General features: G+C 37.6%; 2 protein-coding genes and 1 long non-coding RNA gene across 4 annotated transcripts in view; 1 reads left to right on the top strand and 2 right to left on the bottom strand.

The window, feature by feature from the left end:
- Window positions 1–11,610, bottom strand: part of LOC126375348 (kinesin-like protein Klp98A) — a 41,948-nt gene extending 30,338 nt beyond the window's left edge. Inside the window, exons 1-10 of the mRNA XM_050022295.1 lie at window positions 11,564–11,610; window positions 9,177–9,246; window positions 8,197–8,307; window positions 6,311–6,427; window positions 3,731–3,813; window positions 2,488–2,644; window positions 1,949–2,124; window positions 1,159–1,286; window positions 707–822; window positions 29–199 (exon numbers count right to left, since the gene is read on the bottom strand). Coding sequence (XP_049878252.1) covers window positions 29–199; window positions 707–822; window positions 1,159–1,286; window positions 1,949–2,124; window positions 2,488–2,644; window positions 3,731–3,813; window positions 6,311–6,427; window positions 8,197–8,307; window positions 9,177–9,246; window positions 11,564–11,610 — 1,176 coding nt within the window. The remainder of the gene's footprint in view (window positions 1–28; window positions 200–706; window positions 823–1,158; window positions 1,287–1,948; window positions 2,125–2,487; window positions 2,645–3,730; window positions 3,814–6,310; window positions 6,428–8,196; window positions 8,308–9,176; window positions 9,247–11,563) is intronic.
- Window positions 11,611–12,303: 693 nt separating this feature from the next.
- LOC126375347 (uncharacterized) lies at window positions 12,304–14,005 on the top strand. Of its 2 annotated transcripts, none has more exons than XM_050022293.1 (3): window positions 12,304–12,438; window positions 12,638–12,817; window positions 13,846–14,005. In XM_050022293.1, exons 2-3 carry the CDS (start codon window positions 12,652–12,654, stop codon window positions 13,911–13,913), a joined length of 234 nt encoding a protein of 77 aa, XP_049878250.1. In that variant the 5' UTR covers window positions 12,304–12,438; window positions 12,638–12,651; the 3' UTR covers window positions 13,914–14,005. The 2 variants fall into 2 exon arrangements, with proteins under 2 accessions (XP_049878250.1, XP_049878251.1); XM_050022294.1 differs by lacking the exon at window positions 12,304–12,438 and adding an exon at window positions 12,458–12,482.
- Window positions 14,006–14,679: 674 nt separating this feature from the next.
- LOC126375361 (uncharacterized) overlaps window positions 14,680–18,050 on the bottom strand; it is a 49,591-nt gene continuing 46,220 nt past the window's right edge. The window contains exon 2 of the long non-coding RNA XR_007567567.1: window positions 14,680–16,574. This is a non-coding gene — a long non-coding RNA (uncharacterized LOC126375361). The remainder of the gene's footprint in view (window positions 16,575–18,050) is intronic.

The raw sequence follows: 18,050 nt of genomic DNA, 5'->3' as shown, positions 1-18,050 counted from the left end.
TAGTCTGCTTAAATGGTGTATGACTTACAGTATTGTGCGCAATCTGCGCGCGCAGCTTGTCAATCTCCTCGCGCAGTTCTCTGATGAGCTTGACGTTGGGATCCTCGTTGATGGTGGGCTTGTTGATGATGTTCTTAGCGCGGTTGGCGTAACGCAGGGTGGACAGTGTTTCGCCGTAGTTGCAATCCGCTGGGGAGATCTGATGAGTGGACCAATGAAGATTAATTTATATTTAAAATTTATACTTCCAGAACTTTTTCCAAAAAAAAATACACGGATTCATCTGACTCTTTTTTTTAGATTTCCAGTAACGCTGATGAAATTATCCTGGGTAACGCTTCTAAAGCTCTGAAAAAAAAACGTGGGAAAAAAGAAGAAGTTGATTATTTTTTAGTAAAACTGCATTTTTAGATCACATAACACATACTCAAATAAATTTATGTGGCTTTTCATTCGCAAGTTTTAGTGTTTATTGGGATATGAGACTCCCGATATTTCAACACAGTTGCAAGTGCCATGATAACGGGACGACTCAAATCCCTGATATAACGCGGTAAGAACCCGGTATTATGTGTTCTAATTATGATAATAACCGCGTAAACCTCAAACAATGTATAATACAAGGAAGTTACAAAAGGGAAGTTAGCTAAGCTATACAAGCAACGATGTTGCCAACTTTCAGAAGCGATATAAAAGAAAAACTCACCGCAGCGATCATAATCGTTTTAGAGTTGCCACCTAAAGAGTCCTTCAGTAGCCAAGTTAACACGGAGTCTCTGTACGGAATGAATACGTTTTTCTTTACGCCCTTCTGTTGTCGAACTGGCGGTGAAAAAATAAAAAAAATAAACACGATTGGTAGAACGAGCCGTGGTCAGTCGGAATAACGTTTGAATCTCACTGTGAACCTGGGACGGGTTCGAATCTCAGCTCGAGCCTATAGCCCGAGCCAATTTTCGAATTAATGGTTGGATCACACATGATTATCAAGTGCTCTGTGGAAGACAGAAGACCAAGAACAGCTTACATGTTACAGATTAAAGAGAAGGCGAACGTCGTGTCTTATAAGGAAGTGAAAGAATTGGCCTTTTAATAGACAAGAATGGAGAATGTAGCACCGACAAGAGCGTGGTTCTTTGAAGAAGAATATGCACTCACCATCAATGGGTTGTTGGCTGGACTCGGCGAGGGCGGATATGACGGACCCCAGGGTCACCAGCGACTTGTTGATGTGAGCACCTTCCACTAGCCGCTGGCCAGTCGCGCCTGTGGCGTCTGCTCGCTCGCTTAAAAAGAAAATGTCTTCCTTTTCATACCTACACGCCAATGCTTCGACCAAACAAGATTTGATAGCGTAAAAATCCCGTTTGTCTGATCAGGTCAACCGCACACCGGTAGTACGGGGACGTTATTCGCAGCACACATACATACCTAGCGTGTGTTAAACATTTTGTATGTGGTGTGTATTGTTGTTGATTTGTATTGTATGCATGTGTGACTGTAGACCAAATAAATGATTTATCTATCTATCTATCTATTCAGAAAATATAAATGCATGTTTTTAATTAATTAACTGTCTGAGAACTAATATTAGGCAGCCAAATTACTTAATTGTATAATAATAACCAGAGTTATTAGGATTCAAAAAATCGAGAAAAGGTAGATAGTGCCATGATGCCATCAGATTTTATTTAAAAAAAAAAGAACGTCTAGGGCCCTGCGGCGAGGTTTTTCTTGCAGCTTCTTTTTCCCGGCTATACAGGTTGTGAGAAACTGTGGCAGTAGTTTTAGACGGATGAGGCGTTTGTTATGTAAAAAATGATGATTCAAAGTGTAACTATGTTACCTACTGAATATCAACTCAGAATCATCCCCCTCAGTATTCGTTAGTGACAATCCTCAATTACGCATTCTATGCCTTACAAGACACGAGTGCGAAGTGACTCACCTGCCAGCCAAGTCGACGAGGTGCACCTTGGAGACGGTCTCTGACGGCATGTTGTTGTGCCGCAAGTAGCTGGCCTGCACGAACGTGATGGTGAATATGGCGTGCGAGCGAGACGACACATCGTTCATCTGTGTCGACGCTGTCGTCCGGTGCAGGTTGCCGCGATGCATGCATTCCTGGGGTTGGAAACGGGTATGACATAACCTCACGACTATTATAGCCAACTAAGATAATAACTAGACACACACACACACACACACACACACAGACACACACACACACACACACACACACACACACACACACACACAGACACACATAGTACACAGGATACACAGTTTCATAATAAATTATTCTTCTTCTCTCGTGTAGGTTGTGACGTGGATTACCAACCCCATCAACCCTGGTGTCAGGGTTATTATAGTGCCGCCAAAGACCCCAAAAAAAGAAAGGACCAAAAAAAGACTGGTTACGGTGGTTGGTTTAAAGGACTGGTCACGGTGGGTGTCACTAACACCCTGTATACTGACTGTACTAACCTGTATATCATCATAGTCGGAGACCAGATGTTTGGACAGATCCTGCACGTACGGTCCCAGCTTCGGATGCTCGCGGACTCTCAACGAGTGACCAGCGTCTGTCGCCAGCAGGTCCTTGACCCTCTCGTTGTAGATCTCCAAGTAGCTCACCTCCGTCCTGTAGAGATTGAATAACAATCACCTCACGTAGCTTTCTCATATCGAGCTTACGAGCTTTTCGTTACTAATAAAAGAATAAATAAAAAAAGGATAAATAAAAAAAAGGTATCTACTCATTCTAATTTGTTTCACCATAACGAGAAATGTGGACCTAAATATACCTACCTAATTTTTCAATGAAACAATTATTTTACTGTACATAACGTGACCCTGTAATCTAAATTTTAATAATTTAATAATTCCTACATAACTGTAATTTAATTTTAATAACTCCTACATAACTGTATCACCCACGCCCTCGCCTTTATCCCCTATAGGATAGGCAGAGGTGTATAGTTATTAGTATACACACTTAACTCACACACACACACTTCCTCACTTCCTCCCCATGTGTAAGTCTAAGTCAGTAAGTATGTGTAAGTCCCGTGTAATAAGGGAGCGAGCCTTTTGCCATTTTTTTTTTAAATTATTATAGGTTTATTTTCTTTATAAGGTATCAATTTCGTGAGCTTTTCTACATCATCATCTCCCTAGCATCATCCCGTTTTTCACAGGGTCCGCTTACCTAACCTGAAGATTTGACAGGCCCAGTTTTTTACAGAAGCGACTGCCTGTCTGGCCTTCCAACCCGCGAAGGGGAAAACAGCCCAACACAAGTTAGGTCACATACCTCCGAAACGCATTTCTCGGGTATGTGGGTTTCATCACGATGTTTTCCTTCACTGCTGACCACGTGATAATCATTTATGATCCAAACATGTTCGAAAATCAATGGTTTAGGCCCGTGCTGGGATCGGAACCTAGGACCTCACAGTGAGAGGAGTAAATTTCTAGCCTGTCCATTAATAAATAAATAAATCTTAATAAATAAATTATTATAATAATTATTATTACTCCCTTTCCTTTTCGGCGGTTAAGAAAAGGACAGATATAACTTGAAACAAAATTTAGAGGTGTCTGCTATAATGAGCATCAATATATGGTAACATTGCATAATATGGGCTCAATAATAACCCTGACGCCAGAGTTGATGAGGTTGGTAATCCATCTCACAACCCACATGATAGAAGCACCAGTGTCATACCTGTAGGAGGAGCCCGACTCCTTGCCTGCTGCTACCCGGGAGAACAGCTGTCTGCATATCCGGGGGATCAGGCCTTGGCATTCCTGGGGAGAGCAATGTCATGAAAGTATGGAGTAACTAATATACATATATACAACATAAGCAGCCTATATACGTCCCACTGCTGGGCACAGGCCTCCCCTCAATCAACCGGAGGGGGTATGGAGCATACTTCACCACGCTGCTCCAATGCGGATTGGTGGAGGTGTTTTTACGGCTGATAGCCGCGACCAACGGAGCACGGAATCATCTTACTTTTTCGGACAATCAGGTGATTCAAGCCTGAAAGGCCTTACCAAACAAAGGACAGTCTCACAAAGTGATTTTGACAATGTCCCCATCGGGAATCGAACTCGGACCTCCAGATCGTGAGCCTAACGCTCTAACCACTAGACCACGGAGGCTGTTTTTGTAACTACCTACAAAAAAAAAAAAGAAAAATAAAGAGGCTCCCTTCTTTTTAAGTAGTACACTAGACATACATATGTATATGTGTGTCGTAGATTTTACCTAAATAAACTTTTTTTTTTACATACTAGAAAAGACAAAAACGCGCACAAATGCATCGCCGGTCATAGGTTAAGGTCCGTACTGGCATTCGATACAGCCAACTCACTAATTCAATTTCAAAAATATCTTTATTCAGTAGGTAACATAGTTACACTTTGAACTGGGCTATTGGGTTGGGGGTTAGTGTTAGTGGACCAGGATACTGGAGCTATGGGGGACTATGGCACCTTCTTATTATTATAAACATTCGCATTATGTTATACGTTAAAACATCTTATCTATCGATATCAAACAATCTCGCGCACGTGGTAGATTGCGCGTAATACTATTTGCCTAATACATACATTATTTTATCACAGATGATGATAATAATCAATTGTTCTAAAAATAAAGAGTCTTTCAAACAATTTTTACTCATTTTTTTTTTTTAATTTTTTTTTTTTTTTTTATTTGTGTACCTACCTACCTTGTGAGAGAAATAAAGAACTATATTATTATTATTATTTATTATTTATCTTTTGTAATGTTTCAGTTGAACCGGAGAGGAAATATGATTGGCCATCTGATACGACACGATTCATTTATGACAAACATCATCTATCTATCTATCTATATCAGCCTAAATTTATATCCAATTTTGGACGTAGGCCTCTTCCATGTTTTTCCATTTCCGACGATCCTGGGCTATCGACATCCAGCCATATCCTGCGTGCCGGACAATGTCGTCCTTCCATCTCATTGGTGGTCTTCCTCTCGGTCTTGTGAATGCTCGTGGACGCCACTCTAACAATCTCCGGGTCCATCTTTCCTTGCTCATTCGAGCAATGTGTCCCGCCCATCGCCACTTGCGTTCGGCAATTACTTTTACCACATCCCTAACCTTGATAGATCGAACCCAAGTATTTCTCTTCCGGTCCCGTAAGGAAATGCCGAGCATAACTCTTTCCATTGCTCTCTGAGCAACACGGAGATTCTCTGCGGATTTCTCAGTTAGGGTCATGGTCTCGGCTCCGTATACGAATACTGGCAGAACACATTGCTCAAAGACTCTTCATGATAAACATCATAGAAGCCAATAAATAGAAGATAGAAAAAAATAAGGGAAAAGAGGAAGAGGTAGACCTAGGAGAACATTTATGAAACAAATAAAAGAGAAGGTGCAGGTCGTGTCGTATCAGGAGGTGAAGGATTTGGCGGGAAGAAGAGAGGAATGGCGATTACTTCACTGACAAGAGCTCAGCTCTTAAATAAAGAGAGAGATGTTTCAGTTGGCCTATTGCCATTAACCGGGAACGTATCTTGGAAAACACGTGACAACAATCGGGTAATTTCCTAGGCCAAGGATAAATTATGAAATCCTAATTACTAAATAAAGACAGATCTAAAGGTGGCAAAAACAGATTTATTATTTATTTATTTATTATTGATTTTTTTTGATTTTTTTTGCTATTTAGCAATAAGGCCGCCTATTGTACTTATGTTTTTATTCGTATGTTTATGTCCTTTGTATATGTCGTCGTGCAATAAAGTATTATTGATTGATTGATTGATTAATTTTTTCTCATCATCCCCCTAGCATTATCCCGTTTCTCTCAGAGTCCGCTTACCTAACCTGAATATTTGACAGGTCCGTCACACAGCGCATTGGGTTGCTGTAACGTTGTGTGCACCTTTATAAATAAATATACTCATAAAGCCGAACTCAGTGGTTAGGAGCTGCCCTGACGGATTACTGACCTTCGCAGAGTTGCTGAGAAATCAAATTTCAAATTCAAAAATATCTTTATTCTGTAGGTAACATAGTTACACTTTGAATCGTCAATTTTTACATAACGAACGTCTCATCCGCCTAAAACTACTGCAGCTTCTCACAACCTGTATAGCCGGGGAATAGAAGCTTCAATAAAAACCGCGGCACAGGGCCCTAGACGTTCTTAAAAAAAAAATGGAAGTCGAATTCAGTGGTTAGGAGCTGCCCTGATGGATTACTGACCTTCGCAGAGTTGCTGAGAAATCAAAGGAAATACTTACTGGGGATCCCATCATAGTGAAGGTCTTCCCGCTGCCCGTCTGTCCGTACGCGAACACGCATGCGTTGTAGCCCTCGAACGCGCTGTCTATCACATCCAGGCCCAGGTCAGAGAACACCTGCAAACGATGACGTCATCATAACATAACAAAAGAACTATACCCATCTCCTTCTCTCCTTCTATCTTCTATCAACCCTGGTGTCAGGGTTACTATTGACCCGCCAAAGGCCCCTGATACTGCTCGTGTAACGACTACGTACTTACATCATTAAGTAATAACCGGGACCAACGGCTTAACGTGCCTTCCGAAGCACGGATCATCTTAATTTCGGGCAATCAGGTGATCAGACTGTAATGTCCTAACCAAACTAGGGGTCACAAAGTGATTCGAACCCGGGACCTCCGGAATATATATCCCAATTGGGGTAGTCAGAGGTACATCCATCACAGATGAGCTAAGTACCCACACCTCACCGAGGTTTGCCGTTAGACCAACGTGATAGGTGGTGAGCCGTATCGCCATATATAATGTGTGAGGTGGATTACCAGCCTCATCAATCCTGGGTTATTATTGAGCCGACAAAGGCCCCTGACTTGACTCAAGTAACGACTACGTACTTACATCAGTAAGTAGTAACCGGGACCAACTGCTTAACGTGCCTTCCGAAACACGGATCATCTTACTTCTGGACAATCGGGTGATCAGCCTGCAATGTCCTAACCAAACTAGGGATCACAAAGTGATTTGTCCCCACCGGGATTCGAACCCGGGGTTCTTTATTATTAAAATCGGTTTGTTCAGTTGCAATGCGGATTTGCTCAGCGCACAGAGCGAATAATCGAAGTGTATCAAGGCCAGACGCATTGTCAAACTCTTTATTGTTGGTTCTCATTCATGCTTGCCGGTAGGTAAATATTTAACTTACATTTCGGTTATAAAAACTCTTCTAAAACGTGAAAATGTAAAGAAAAAACGTAGAGTGCGTTCAGCTATAGGGCATTTGACAAGGTCAAAGATAAATTATAAAATGCTTCTTGAATTAGAAGCCAGTTTAAGATGATCAAAAATCAATCTCATTTTACTTTTCGACTTATTGTCGAATTTTATTTATGAATTAAGTAACAATGAGTACGACGTTTGACCGCTTTTATCGATGACGTCACAGATGTATAAGAAAACCAGGTACAAAACCATCAAAATTATTCATGATCCAAATATGAATTCGAAAACAAATTTGACAATCATTGGTTTAGGCCTGTGCTGGATTCGAACAATGGTTTAGGCCTGTGCTGGAACCTCAACCAATGATTTTCGAATTGGTTTCCGAATTCATGTTTGGACCAGCCCAATACAGGTTAGGTAGCATACCTCCGAAAATGCATTTCTCGGGAATGAAGCATATGGTAAATGGACTTTTGTAGGGAGTGTGAGGAGTGTACTTAAGCCGGGTTTCCACTGACGCGGAGATGGGCGGATAAGAGCGGAGATGTGCGGATTTGACCAATCGCAGCGTTCGAGAGAGCGAAAAACGAAGACGCTCCGTCACTCTCTCCCTCACGGTGATTGGTGGATTCCTGCACATCTCCGTTCATTTATTTACATTTATTTTACATTTCACCACTTTACAGTGCAGAAGTGATTGCTCGAAAAAGTAAGATGATTCCTTGATGTAAAAACACCTCCACCAACCCGCATTGGAGCAGCGTGGTGGAGTATGCTCCATACCCCCTCCGGTTAATTGAGGGGAGGCCTGTGCCCAGCAGTGGGACGTATATAGGCTGTTTATGTTACGCCTCACCTCTAGAGAAACCTCATCTCCGAACAGCTCCGCGTCAATGGAAACGCAGCCTTAGGCTGGGAAAAACTCCTCGAGTCCATGTAAATACCTGTTCCTGTGAAGCGTAGTGCGCGTCGCCGGCGTCGTACGACCAATACGAGTGGTCAAACGTGAAGTCCTTCGACTTCTCCCGGCTGCCCTCATTCTGATCTTTGCTATTCTGTTGACAAACATCACTACATAGTATAAAACAAAGTCGCTTTTTTCTGTCCCTATAACCCTATGTACATAGGGTTGGCATGTCTACGTAGATAAAAACCCCTAAAATAAAGATTAAAAAAAAAACCCTATGTACACTTAAATCTTTATTTTTTTTTTATCTTTTTTTTAACTTTTCTTTGTTGTGTGCAATAAAGTATATTTGATTGATTGATTGATCTTTAAAACTACGCAACGGATCTTGATGCGGTTTTTTTAATAGATAGAGTGATTCAAGGGGAAGGTTTATTCAGGGTTGCCAAGTCGGGATTTTGGAACTTTTTGGGTGAAAAAGCGGGATTCTTTCGTCGAAAGCGGGACATACTAAAAAAAACGTATATAATAAAATGTTTTTGAATATTTGTCTTTTAATTTGAGTTCAAATTACGTTTACGTGACAATAGATAGCAAAAATATCAATAGAAAATGTATTTTAATTGTAATTACGCGCGTAACGCAACTCACTACCTGTTCACTGATTTCCAAGCACTGAAATAAATGGTATTCGTCGTTCCTTCGAGAACAAATAAAAACATACATACATACATAAACTCACGCCTATTTCCCACCGGGGTAAGCAGAGACTATAGAATTACATTTGCTTCGATCCTGACACACTTCTCTTGCTTCCTCCACATTCATCAATCGCTTCAAACAAATAAAAAGATATTTATTATTATTAGTATTATTATTCGATCCCACTGCTGGGCAAAGGCCTCCCCTTGATTGTTCCACTCCTCTCGACTTTGCGCGATCTCCGACCAATCCCTCCGATAAGCATTGAGGTCGTCACACCATCTTGTTTATTCTTACTTTACAATAATTACTTACTTTTACTGTGAGCAGTCTTGTCTTCTTCCCTTCCATCTGGACAATCAACTTGGCGTTCATGTCCTTTTCTCTGCAAATAAAAAAAGACTCTGTTCGAAATTGTATGTCTTAAAAAATGTTCTGGTTACTATTTTAAGATTTATTTTTTAAGGTTTAGTTTAAGTGTTAATTGCATATAATTTATTTAATTAAAATTAATTAATTTATTTATTTTTTATTTAATTTATTTTATTTTGAGTTTTGTTTTAGATTTATTTAATTTTATTTTTGTATTGTATAATATTTTTGTTCTATGAGTAACTGCTTTGTTTATGGTGTAAATAAAGTATTAATTTGCGTTTTAAAAGCGAAAGTTTATGAAGACGGTTGTTTGGATGTTTGTTTCTATAGCTCACATCCGTGCTTAGGGAAATTAAAAAATACACAGTTGAATCGAGTAAACCTGACTCGGACGGGCTTAGAACCCGTAGCCCTTGAGCGTGTTAACCATAACACTACCAGCTCCTCATCCTGTTAATGCGACCTTTTTAGATAGCGTCATCTCTCCGAAATTTCTAAGAATTTATTTCTAAGAAATTTCTGTGGGTGTGCGCGCGCGTGCGTGCGTGCGTGCGTGTGCGCGTGCGCGTGCGCGTGTGCGTGTGCGTGTGTGTGTGTGTGTGTGTGCGTGTTATGGTATACCTATACAATATAGTGAAACCCTACTTCCCAAAAGGGGATAATAGGAATAGAAGAGAGAAGAAGATATGCCATATAAGCAGTTGGCGTGCCTAAACTCTCCTAGATAACATGTGATACATTGTTCTAAGTAAACGCTGACACATTGAGATCATAATCCAATTTTATGTGCCTTTTATAGCTGTGACTCAGAATGCTGTGTGTAGGTAGCGCAAATTATGCAATAAACATGTTAGGTATACTGATAATACAGTGGGTTATGGTACAGTTTTAACACTTTTCACCTTTTATACAATGTTAATACAATTTTTTACATAAACAGCATTACATTATTAGTAACACAATAAAAGTAAGTTAACAATTTTTACTGAGTTCACGTTTTTCAGAGACAATATCTATGATTCTTACACTAGGCAAAGCCTGTATCGTAAGCATCATGTTACTTAAATTTAACTATGTAAGTGCCTTACTTTTTTTTAACTTTAATAGATTACTTAGTACATTATGAAATATTCTATTTTTATTTTACAATTAAATTAGTACACTGAATGTCACCTGAAGTATAGATAACAACAATGTACATTAATATGTGATTACCAATTCAGGTGGTAACGATTATCAAAAGAAAAACATGTGTTGAAAAATGTTGTTTAACATTTGTATAAATAAAATATTGTGCTTTTTAATTATTATAAAAAGTGTCTTATATTAAATAAGACGTAATTTAAGTTGTAATCTTGCCTGTTCTCCAAATAAGAATCAGCATTTAGTAAATTTATATTTTGTACTGGCCCTGTTTAATGTGTATATTATTTAAGTTTATTGTGAGTATTCTTTTAGTAAATAAAGGCTTTTGTACTTTGAACTTTACATTTCAATTTATTAGTAAATTTTAAAAAATAATAAAAAAAACATACAGTTAGATGCTTAAGTTCATTGAGCCGACCTGATCCAAATGAATTGTTTACATTTTATATTTTTTTATTGGTGAAGTTTTATTAAAATGCAATATATTAATTGAAATGGGTATATAAAATACTGTTATTTCATGTTAGGTACCTGCTCATATATTATGTTTATAAACATTAAAAGGGCAGAAAAATAACTGTATATAACATCCACAAGTGTGATTAGAGGTATACAATCATTAATAAATGGCAGTAAATTATATTGTTTACATACTTTAAAAAAAAACTTGAATGGAGATTCATACTAGTTTTCATATTAGAGTAATCTCTTTCTGATTACACACAAATGTTTGTTTTCCAATAATTTGTTAGTAAACAATGCGCCCAGCATATCTTCCTCTAAATACTTTCATATTATACCAAAGTAATTACTGTTCCCCAATGTAGGTCGCGAAGTTTTTACATCTTTTCGTCAACTTTCATCTAAATGGCATGCCCGAGGTACAGTTGTGCTCCAAATGCAGCTGAACCGTGAAAGTCATTGTCATACAACATGACATCATGATTTTTTTACTTTCAAATTGCCCACTTGTACTAGACTAATTGATTGTCGTAAATTGGTGATTCGCACATTACCACCGGCTATTATTACCGCAATGCGCATTATAACAACATAACACTGTCAATCAACCAGATAATAGGGGCGTGAGTTCGCAAAATAGTATTGTTTCATACAACAAAATACAACGATGATAACAATCTGTTTTTGATCAAATCTGAAAGAGTAGCCACCACATTTACCTTTGATTGAATGGGCGAACCCTTACAGCCACTTTTACCGAAGCCATTGTCACACATTATATTGTCAATAGTTTAAATTTTATTAAAAATTACATTAACCACAAAAATACGACTCCACAAAGGTGGTTGACATTTTTATTCACTCACGTTTGACAGTTCCACATCGGTGTGGTAATTAATAAAATTTAAATAGAAAACATTGCGTTCACGTCATTGAATCATAATTTTTTAGAAAGAAAGCTAATAGGATTTAGCGAAATAGCATATTCTTTTTAATTAAACATATTTTATTTATTCGATACATGTTTGAAATTATATAAAATAGAACTCATCAAATATAAATTAAACAATTCAATTAACTATAATTTTTTATTTTGAACGCATTCGTATTTTTTTTTTGCAATAGCAATTATTTTTAGTTAGTACTGTAGTGTGTAAAAAGTTTGTCGATATCGACTGTAGGGTTCTTCGGTAATTAATAAACTGTTTCATATACTTTCATTAGCCTTTTATTTCCATAATTAAACTGTTTCAATATCGGATTCAACCACAGCGTACATAGTAATGATTTGACACTGACAGTGACAGATGTCTGAATGACATCCGGGAATAGGGACGCTTTACATCTCTACATCGACATTCTATAATAATGAAATGTAAAATTGTTAAACAAAAGGCAAAAACATTATCCACAAAAACTCATTTTATCTCATGAAGTAAATTTACGGCACGCTAAAGTTATTTTTATTCATTAGAATTAAGCAAGTGTCATTTGGTTTTTGTGAAATATTCTTAGTATCGATAATCGATATTGTGAGGTCACATCATTATACAGCTGACCTTCGCTGCTGGCTGTCGTTCGATCTGTGAAAAAGGTTAGAATTTTCATTTATTCGCTTTTTTAAACTTTATTCTACAGGTAAACAGTGAGAAATTATTCTTAGTACATTCAAATAAGTACTCGAGTTCTTCTTAGCGTTAAATATTTGTATACTTATTGAATTATAGCCTCACATTTTCCAATGTCACTGGAAGAGCCCATTACATAATAAAATTTGGTTGTTTTCCTTGCAGTATAAGCCGCTAAAATGTCGTCGGACGCCCCCTCTCGCCCCATGAAGTATCCTTACACATTCTCCGCGAAGATCGCGCAGTTCCCCTTCAAGTACTACGTGTCCAACCAGTGGATTTGGAAATACTGGATGGCGGGAATCGCCCTTAGTCTCCCCGTCTTCTACAAGATTCACAAGCTCGGTGAGTTTTTTAATTTTATTTCATAAATACATAAAGCTAGGGGTGACGTCTAATAAGACCCAATTTTTTTTAGTTTACTAATGAAACCCTACAGCAATCTATCAACTACATGTAATAAATGTCTTGATACGTTAAGTTTTAGTCTGTTTTACATATTTACGTAATATATTATTTACCTTGCCATAATCAACTGGTGTAGTAGACATAATTTACGTGTTGGCCATCCCTGTATCTTCATCCTTATATCTTCTACTACTAATTATAAGCCTCCTCAATCAACTCAAGGAGGTATGCAGTACTCCCATACTACTCAATAGGCTACTTGACAACCTAGTCAAATGAGATACTTTTTACGCAACGACAAAAGTTTTCTTTGGAGTTTGTATGGAAATACTGTCCTGTGACGTCATCAATAAAAGCGGTCAAACATTGTACTCATTGTTACTTAATTCATAAATAAAATTCGAAAATAACTTGAAAAGTAAAATGAAATTGATTTTTGATCATCTCAGACTGGCTTCTATTTATAGATTAGTTTTGTAATTTATCTTTGACCAAGTCAAATACCCAATTGAAGCTTGATGCAGATTATATTCAAAAAATTTTTTTTTGTTTTTTACCTACAGTGAAGTTAAGATTCAAAGTAAGAATATTTGTTAATATTTACATAGTCAGTATCAGGCAGACGAAAATCCTATCCCGTGATTGGCTAAAATTTCAATAGTTTTCATTTTCAACCAATCGAAAGCCTTTGATTGTGATGATCTAATTTACATGATAAGTGCAAGAAAGAGACAAGTAAAGTTTTAGAATTATGGAATGAAATTAAAACTATTTATTTATAGATATTTGGATGAGACAAATTGATATTAAGAGGATGGCTGCATGGCTGTCTGTGCCTTTGCCTTGCCCCAAGGGGATACACAAGTTAAAAAAAAAGTTCTGTCTACCAGAATCACAACTAATGCAGCATAATGCCTAAGCTTTTTTTCAAAGAGGCTTGATTTAATATTTGTCTTCTTTTTCAGCAAACTCTCCCGAGAATGTGAGCAAATGGGCTGAGATCAAGAAGAAGGAAGCCGCGGCTCACCACTGATCAGAGAAATAGTGTTTTTGGGGTTCAAAGTAATAAGCAACATGTATGATATGTTTATGTTATAAGAATAATAAAATCATGTCTTAGTTTAACTATGATTTTCATTAATTTCAACAAATAAGTAGGTATTTTATTGAATGTACCTACTAATTTGTTGAAAATTTAACATCACTATTGTTTCTCAATGAATATGGTAGTCTGTAACATTTTCCAATCTAGGAAGAATGGCTGTTCATTCATTGCAAAAATCATATAAGATTTTAAAAAAGAACTAGAAAGAGAATATTGTTCCTAGGGATTCCTTAAGATGGTGTTTAGGGTTGAACCGCATTTGTTCCGCTTTTAATGACAGGCTTAAAAGGCTACAAGGCCACAGCCGTTCCAAAAAAAAAAATTGTTCCGCCGAGGTACCGCCTATGCTGCAGCAGGCATGTCGCGTTCTTGTCAGCATTTGGTTTACTTGGGTGAATATCAAAATGTGCCAAGTTTGGTGGCGACTGTCATATAATTTTTTCGTGAAAAATTGGGAATTGAAAAATTCCTTTTTCATGTCGGAACCGAGGATCCTTTTGGATCTTGTTCATGTCGGAACCCAATTTTTCACCAAAAAATAATATGAAATTTCGCCACCAAACCTCAAATTTTGCGATTCACCCACTTACAATATGCGACAGCGTCGCTATAACAAATTACTGTTCTGAGTGACAGAGGATAGAAGCATAGGGAAGAGGATGCATGAAGGATTAAAACTATTTAAAACCACAAAGTCTTTACAGGTGCTTTAATCACTACAATATAAATTATTACAAAACTTATAAATTACATCAATAAATAATCGCAAACAAAATTATTATCGGTATTATTTGCAAACACTATTGGAATCACACTTTATTGTTCTATAGGAATGCAATTATAAACTTATTAAGCTCAAAAAAATAATTTACGTAATCACTTTTCTTTGTTTTATCGACAAAGTTCCACAAGTACATTGCCAGTTTTGGTTGATTACTATATGGTACATAGTGACCGAGCAACGCACATGGAGTTATTCCATCGATGCATCGAAAAATACGCAAATTATTATTACACATCAGCCAGTGGAACAAAACCTTTAGTTTTTTTTTATTTATGTAACAGTGGTTGCCAGTTTGTGATATTAACTGTAAAATATTATTAAATTAATGTTTGAATTGGATAAAGCTTTGCTTTGATGGGCGATCCAGCACCTCTTCGTACATAAATAATCCCGTTTTCAAGGGGTCCGCTTACTAAACCTGAAGCTTCTGTATTGTCAAATGCGTTTACAAAGAATGCAAATATAAAAAAGTACTTCGCCCGTCCTATCCACCTGGCACCACTTTCTTAAAAATAACAACACAAAAAAATAAAATTTCGCAAAACAAAACTTAACTGAAAATCGACGATCAAACAAAAGATTTGGCGAATTGCAAAAAAAGACATCAAAATTGCTAAAAAATCTTACAAGAACTAACTAAAATTTATATATAACTAAATTAAGAACTAGAATTTAATAATAAATAGGTACTAAACGCAGGCAACCACAGGCCTTACGAAAATCATCACAAATATGCAACCTTGTAAAATAACTAAAATTACTTAAGCCAAAATGTGCAGCAAAATATTCTTAATCATTATAGATAATCAACTTTCACAGAGCATTGGTTACATACAATCTAGACATTTGTAGAGAAACCTACAGATAAATACAATGCATTTGCTGGTGGCGCCATAAGGCCCTGCGCAGACGACAGACTATCCGTGACGCACTTTTTAGTCTGTGAAAATATAACCTATGCAATTATATGCAGTAACGCGCCGGACTTTTTGCGCGTCGTGTGCGTTACTGCATATAATTGCATAGGTTATATTTTCACAGACTAAAAAGTGCGTCACGGATAGTCTGTCGTCTGCGCAGGGCCTAATTGCGTTACATATACGTGTGGCGTATAAAATTCGCAACTATTTGTAAAATGCAAAAGATTCTAACATATTTTTGCGTTCATTGTAATAATATTGACCTCCAGTGTTCGAGTAATTACCATATGACAGTAATTTACAAAAAAAAGTTTGTGACACTAAATGCAGTACATATCACTACATTTTACTGTCTATAAGTCTTATTTAGCTGAGGGGGGTATGAGGTTGCTATTCCACCTCACAACCCACACGATAAGATTTATCTGAAGGTCATCCTGTTTTCCGCATAGATCAGTTACAAGATTTTCTAAGCGCAATTCGAAACAGTTACAGCTTTTTAATAAAATATCCAGCCAATTATGTCCAACTGCAGCCGACCTAATACTTATGATTACATTATACATTCTCTGTACAATAACACGTGTTAAAAGATTGATGCAAAACGCGTATACAAATCCACTTTGATAAGAGCACTGATATCTATAATTACAACAATATTGGTGCTAATTCCTGTAAACACCACTAATTTTATTTTAAGTTATACCTGTCATTTTCTTATCCGCCGAAAAGGAAAGGAACGGGTAATCGACAGGCATAAAATTTATGGAACACGTCAATTTTAAGCAGAAATCTAAAACAACCGTCTAAAAATTTTACATCGGCCAATGACCCGACAGAGTTAAGTAGACAGCATGTCAAACGAATTGCATACCAGCGAGATACCTTTTTGATTCGCCCAGGTTATCCATTCATTTACTCATTCTTTCTAAAATTAAAAGCTGTCAATCATCCGTCCCTTTCCTTTTCGGTGGATAAGAAAATGACAGGTATAACTTAAAGTAAAATTAGGAGGTGTCTGCAGGAATTAGCACCATTAACTAACAATATTATACCATTGTATGGTAGAAGGTGATGTCCTCTATAAACCATGGTGTCCTCTCGCTCTAGTCAATCAAGAACTGGTATTGTTTCTTTCTAAAATTGAAACTTTGCAAATAATGAAAGACTTTCCAATCGGCGTCTTCTAAAAACATAATAGAAGGCGTTGTTAAGTTTTTTCTTCGTTTAAACTTCTAATTTCATGCACATATGCATCTTTTATCTTTGTTTTTGGGTATAAATGATGACCCTTTTTATTACACCCATGTGCAACTACAATTTCCACCCATTATTATTCTGATCAAAATAAAGAGAAGCAATATAGGTAGCAACATCATTCTATACATATTGATGAATGAATTATAAGCAAGAGAGTAGGTAACTAACAGAAATTGTCTTACAACATTTTCTGAGAACGTCTCGGGCCGGGCGCCGATTTTCTAGAAGCTACAGGTTGAGAAGCTGCAGCAGTTTCCAACCACCTCGCCGCACTTTACTATTCTTCTATCTCTTTCCGTTACTCAGATTCGTCATTTGCTAGAGCGAGATAGAGCGATCGCACGCGGCAGAATCGACAAGGCGATAGCGTCATAGTCTAAAGAGGACACCTCTTCTAACATGTTCGATCATATTTTTATGTTCTTTGTACAAGCGGTGCGAGTCTAGTACGCCGGTGTCTACGTTATCACAATTTGACGTTTAAAGACGACGTACTTGACGTAAGCGTCGGATAAAGCGTCTAATTTAAACAAATCCTATGGAAAGCTTAAAAAATCCGTGACCTCATGTCTCACGCAACACGGGGCATGACCAAGGCTCATTATATCGAGGGGTTCAACAAATAGCTGACTGTTTCTCTCGACTCGACGTTTATCTACGTAGATAGCATTCGCTACGTATAATTCGCGCCGCGCCGCGCGTTGTCGTGCAGACCCGGCCGATGTGTGTTAAGGTGCTACCACATCAACTGATCGATTTTGATACCCTTTTTTTGGCGTGACTTATTGTAGATTTGCCGCAGATAGCATTAACTACTTGGCCGGACAAATGGGGAGCGCTGAGGGCTCTCACCCGGAACAAAATTTAAGACAACACTCGGCTCGGCTCAGGGCGTCGTCTGAGAGGAAGAATATTTGAAAGAATTAATCGACCCTAGTGGTCCGATAGATAGATTTTGTTACCGTCATAGATTGGATCAGTCGCGGTCGTTCCTCTGTAGTAACATGCTCTGTCGATTATCAGAATAGGAGTATATGTCGTCTTTTAAAAGTGGTATTTACAAACGGTGGTAAATGTTTAAATTAGACACCTTACTGGTGC

This window comes from Pectinophora gossypiella, chromosome 18 (genome assembly GCF_024362695.1).
Source record: "Pectinophora gossypiella chromosome 18, ilPecGoss1.1, whole genome shotgun sequence".
In the NCBI taxonomy this organism is placed as follows: domain Eukaryota; kingdom Metazoa; phylum Arthropoda; class Insecta; order Lepidoptera; family Gelechiidae; genus Pectinophora; species Pectinophora gossypiella.
This window is presented reverse-complemented; position numbering and strand designations above follow the sequence as displayed.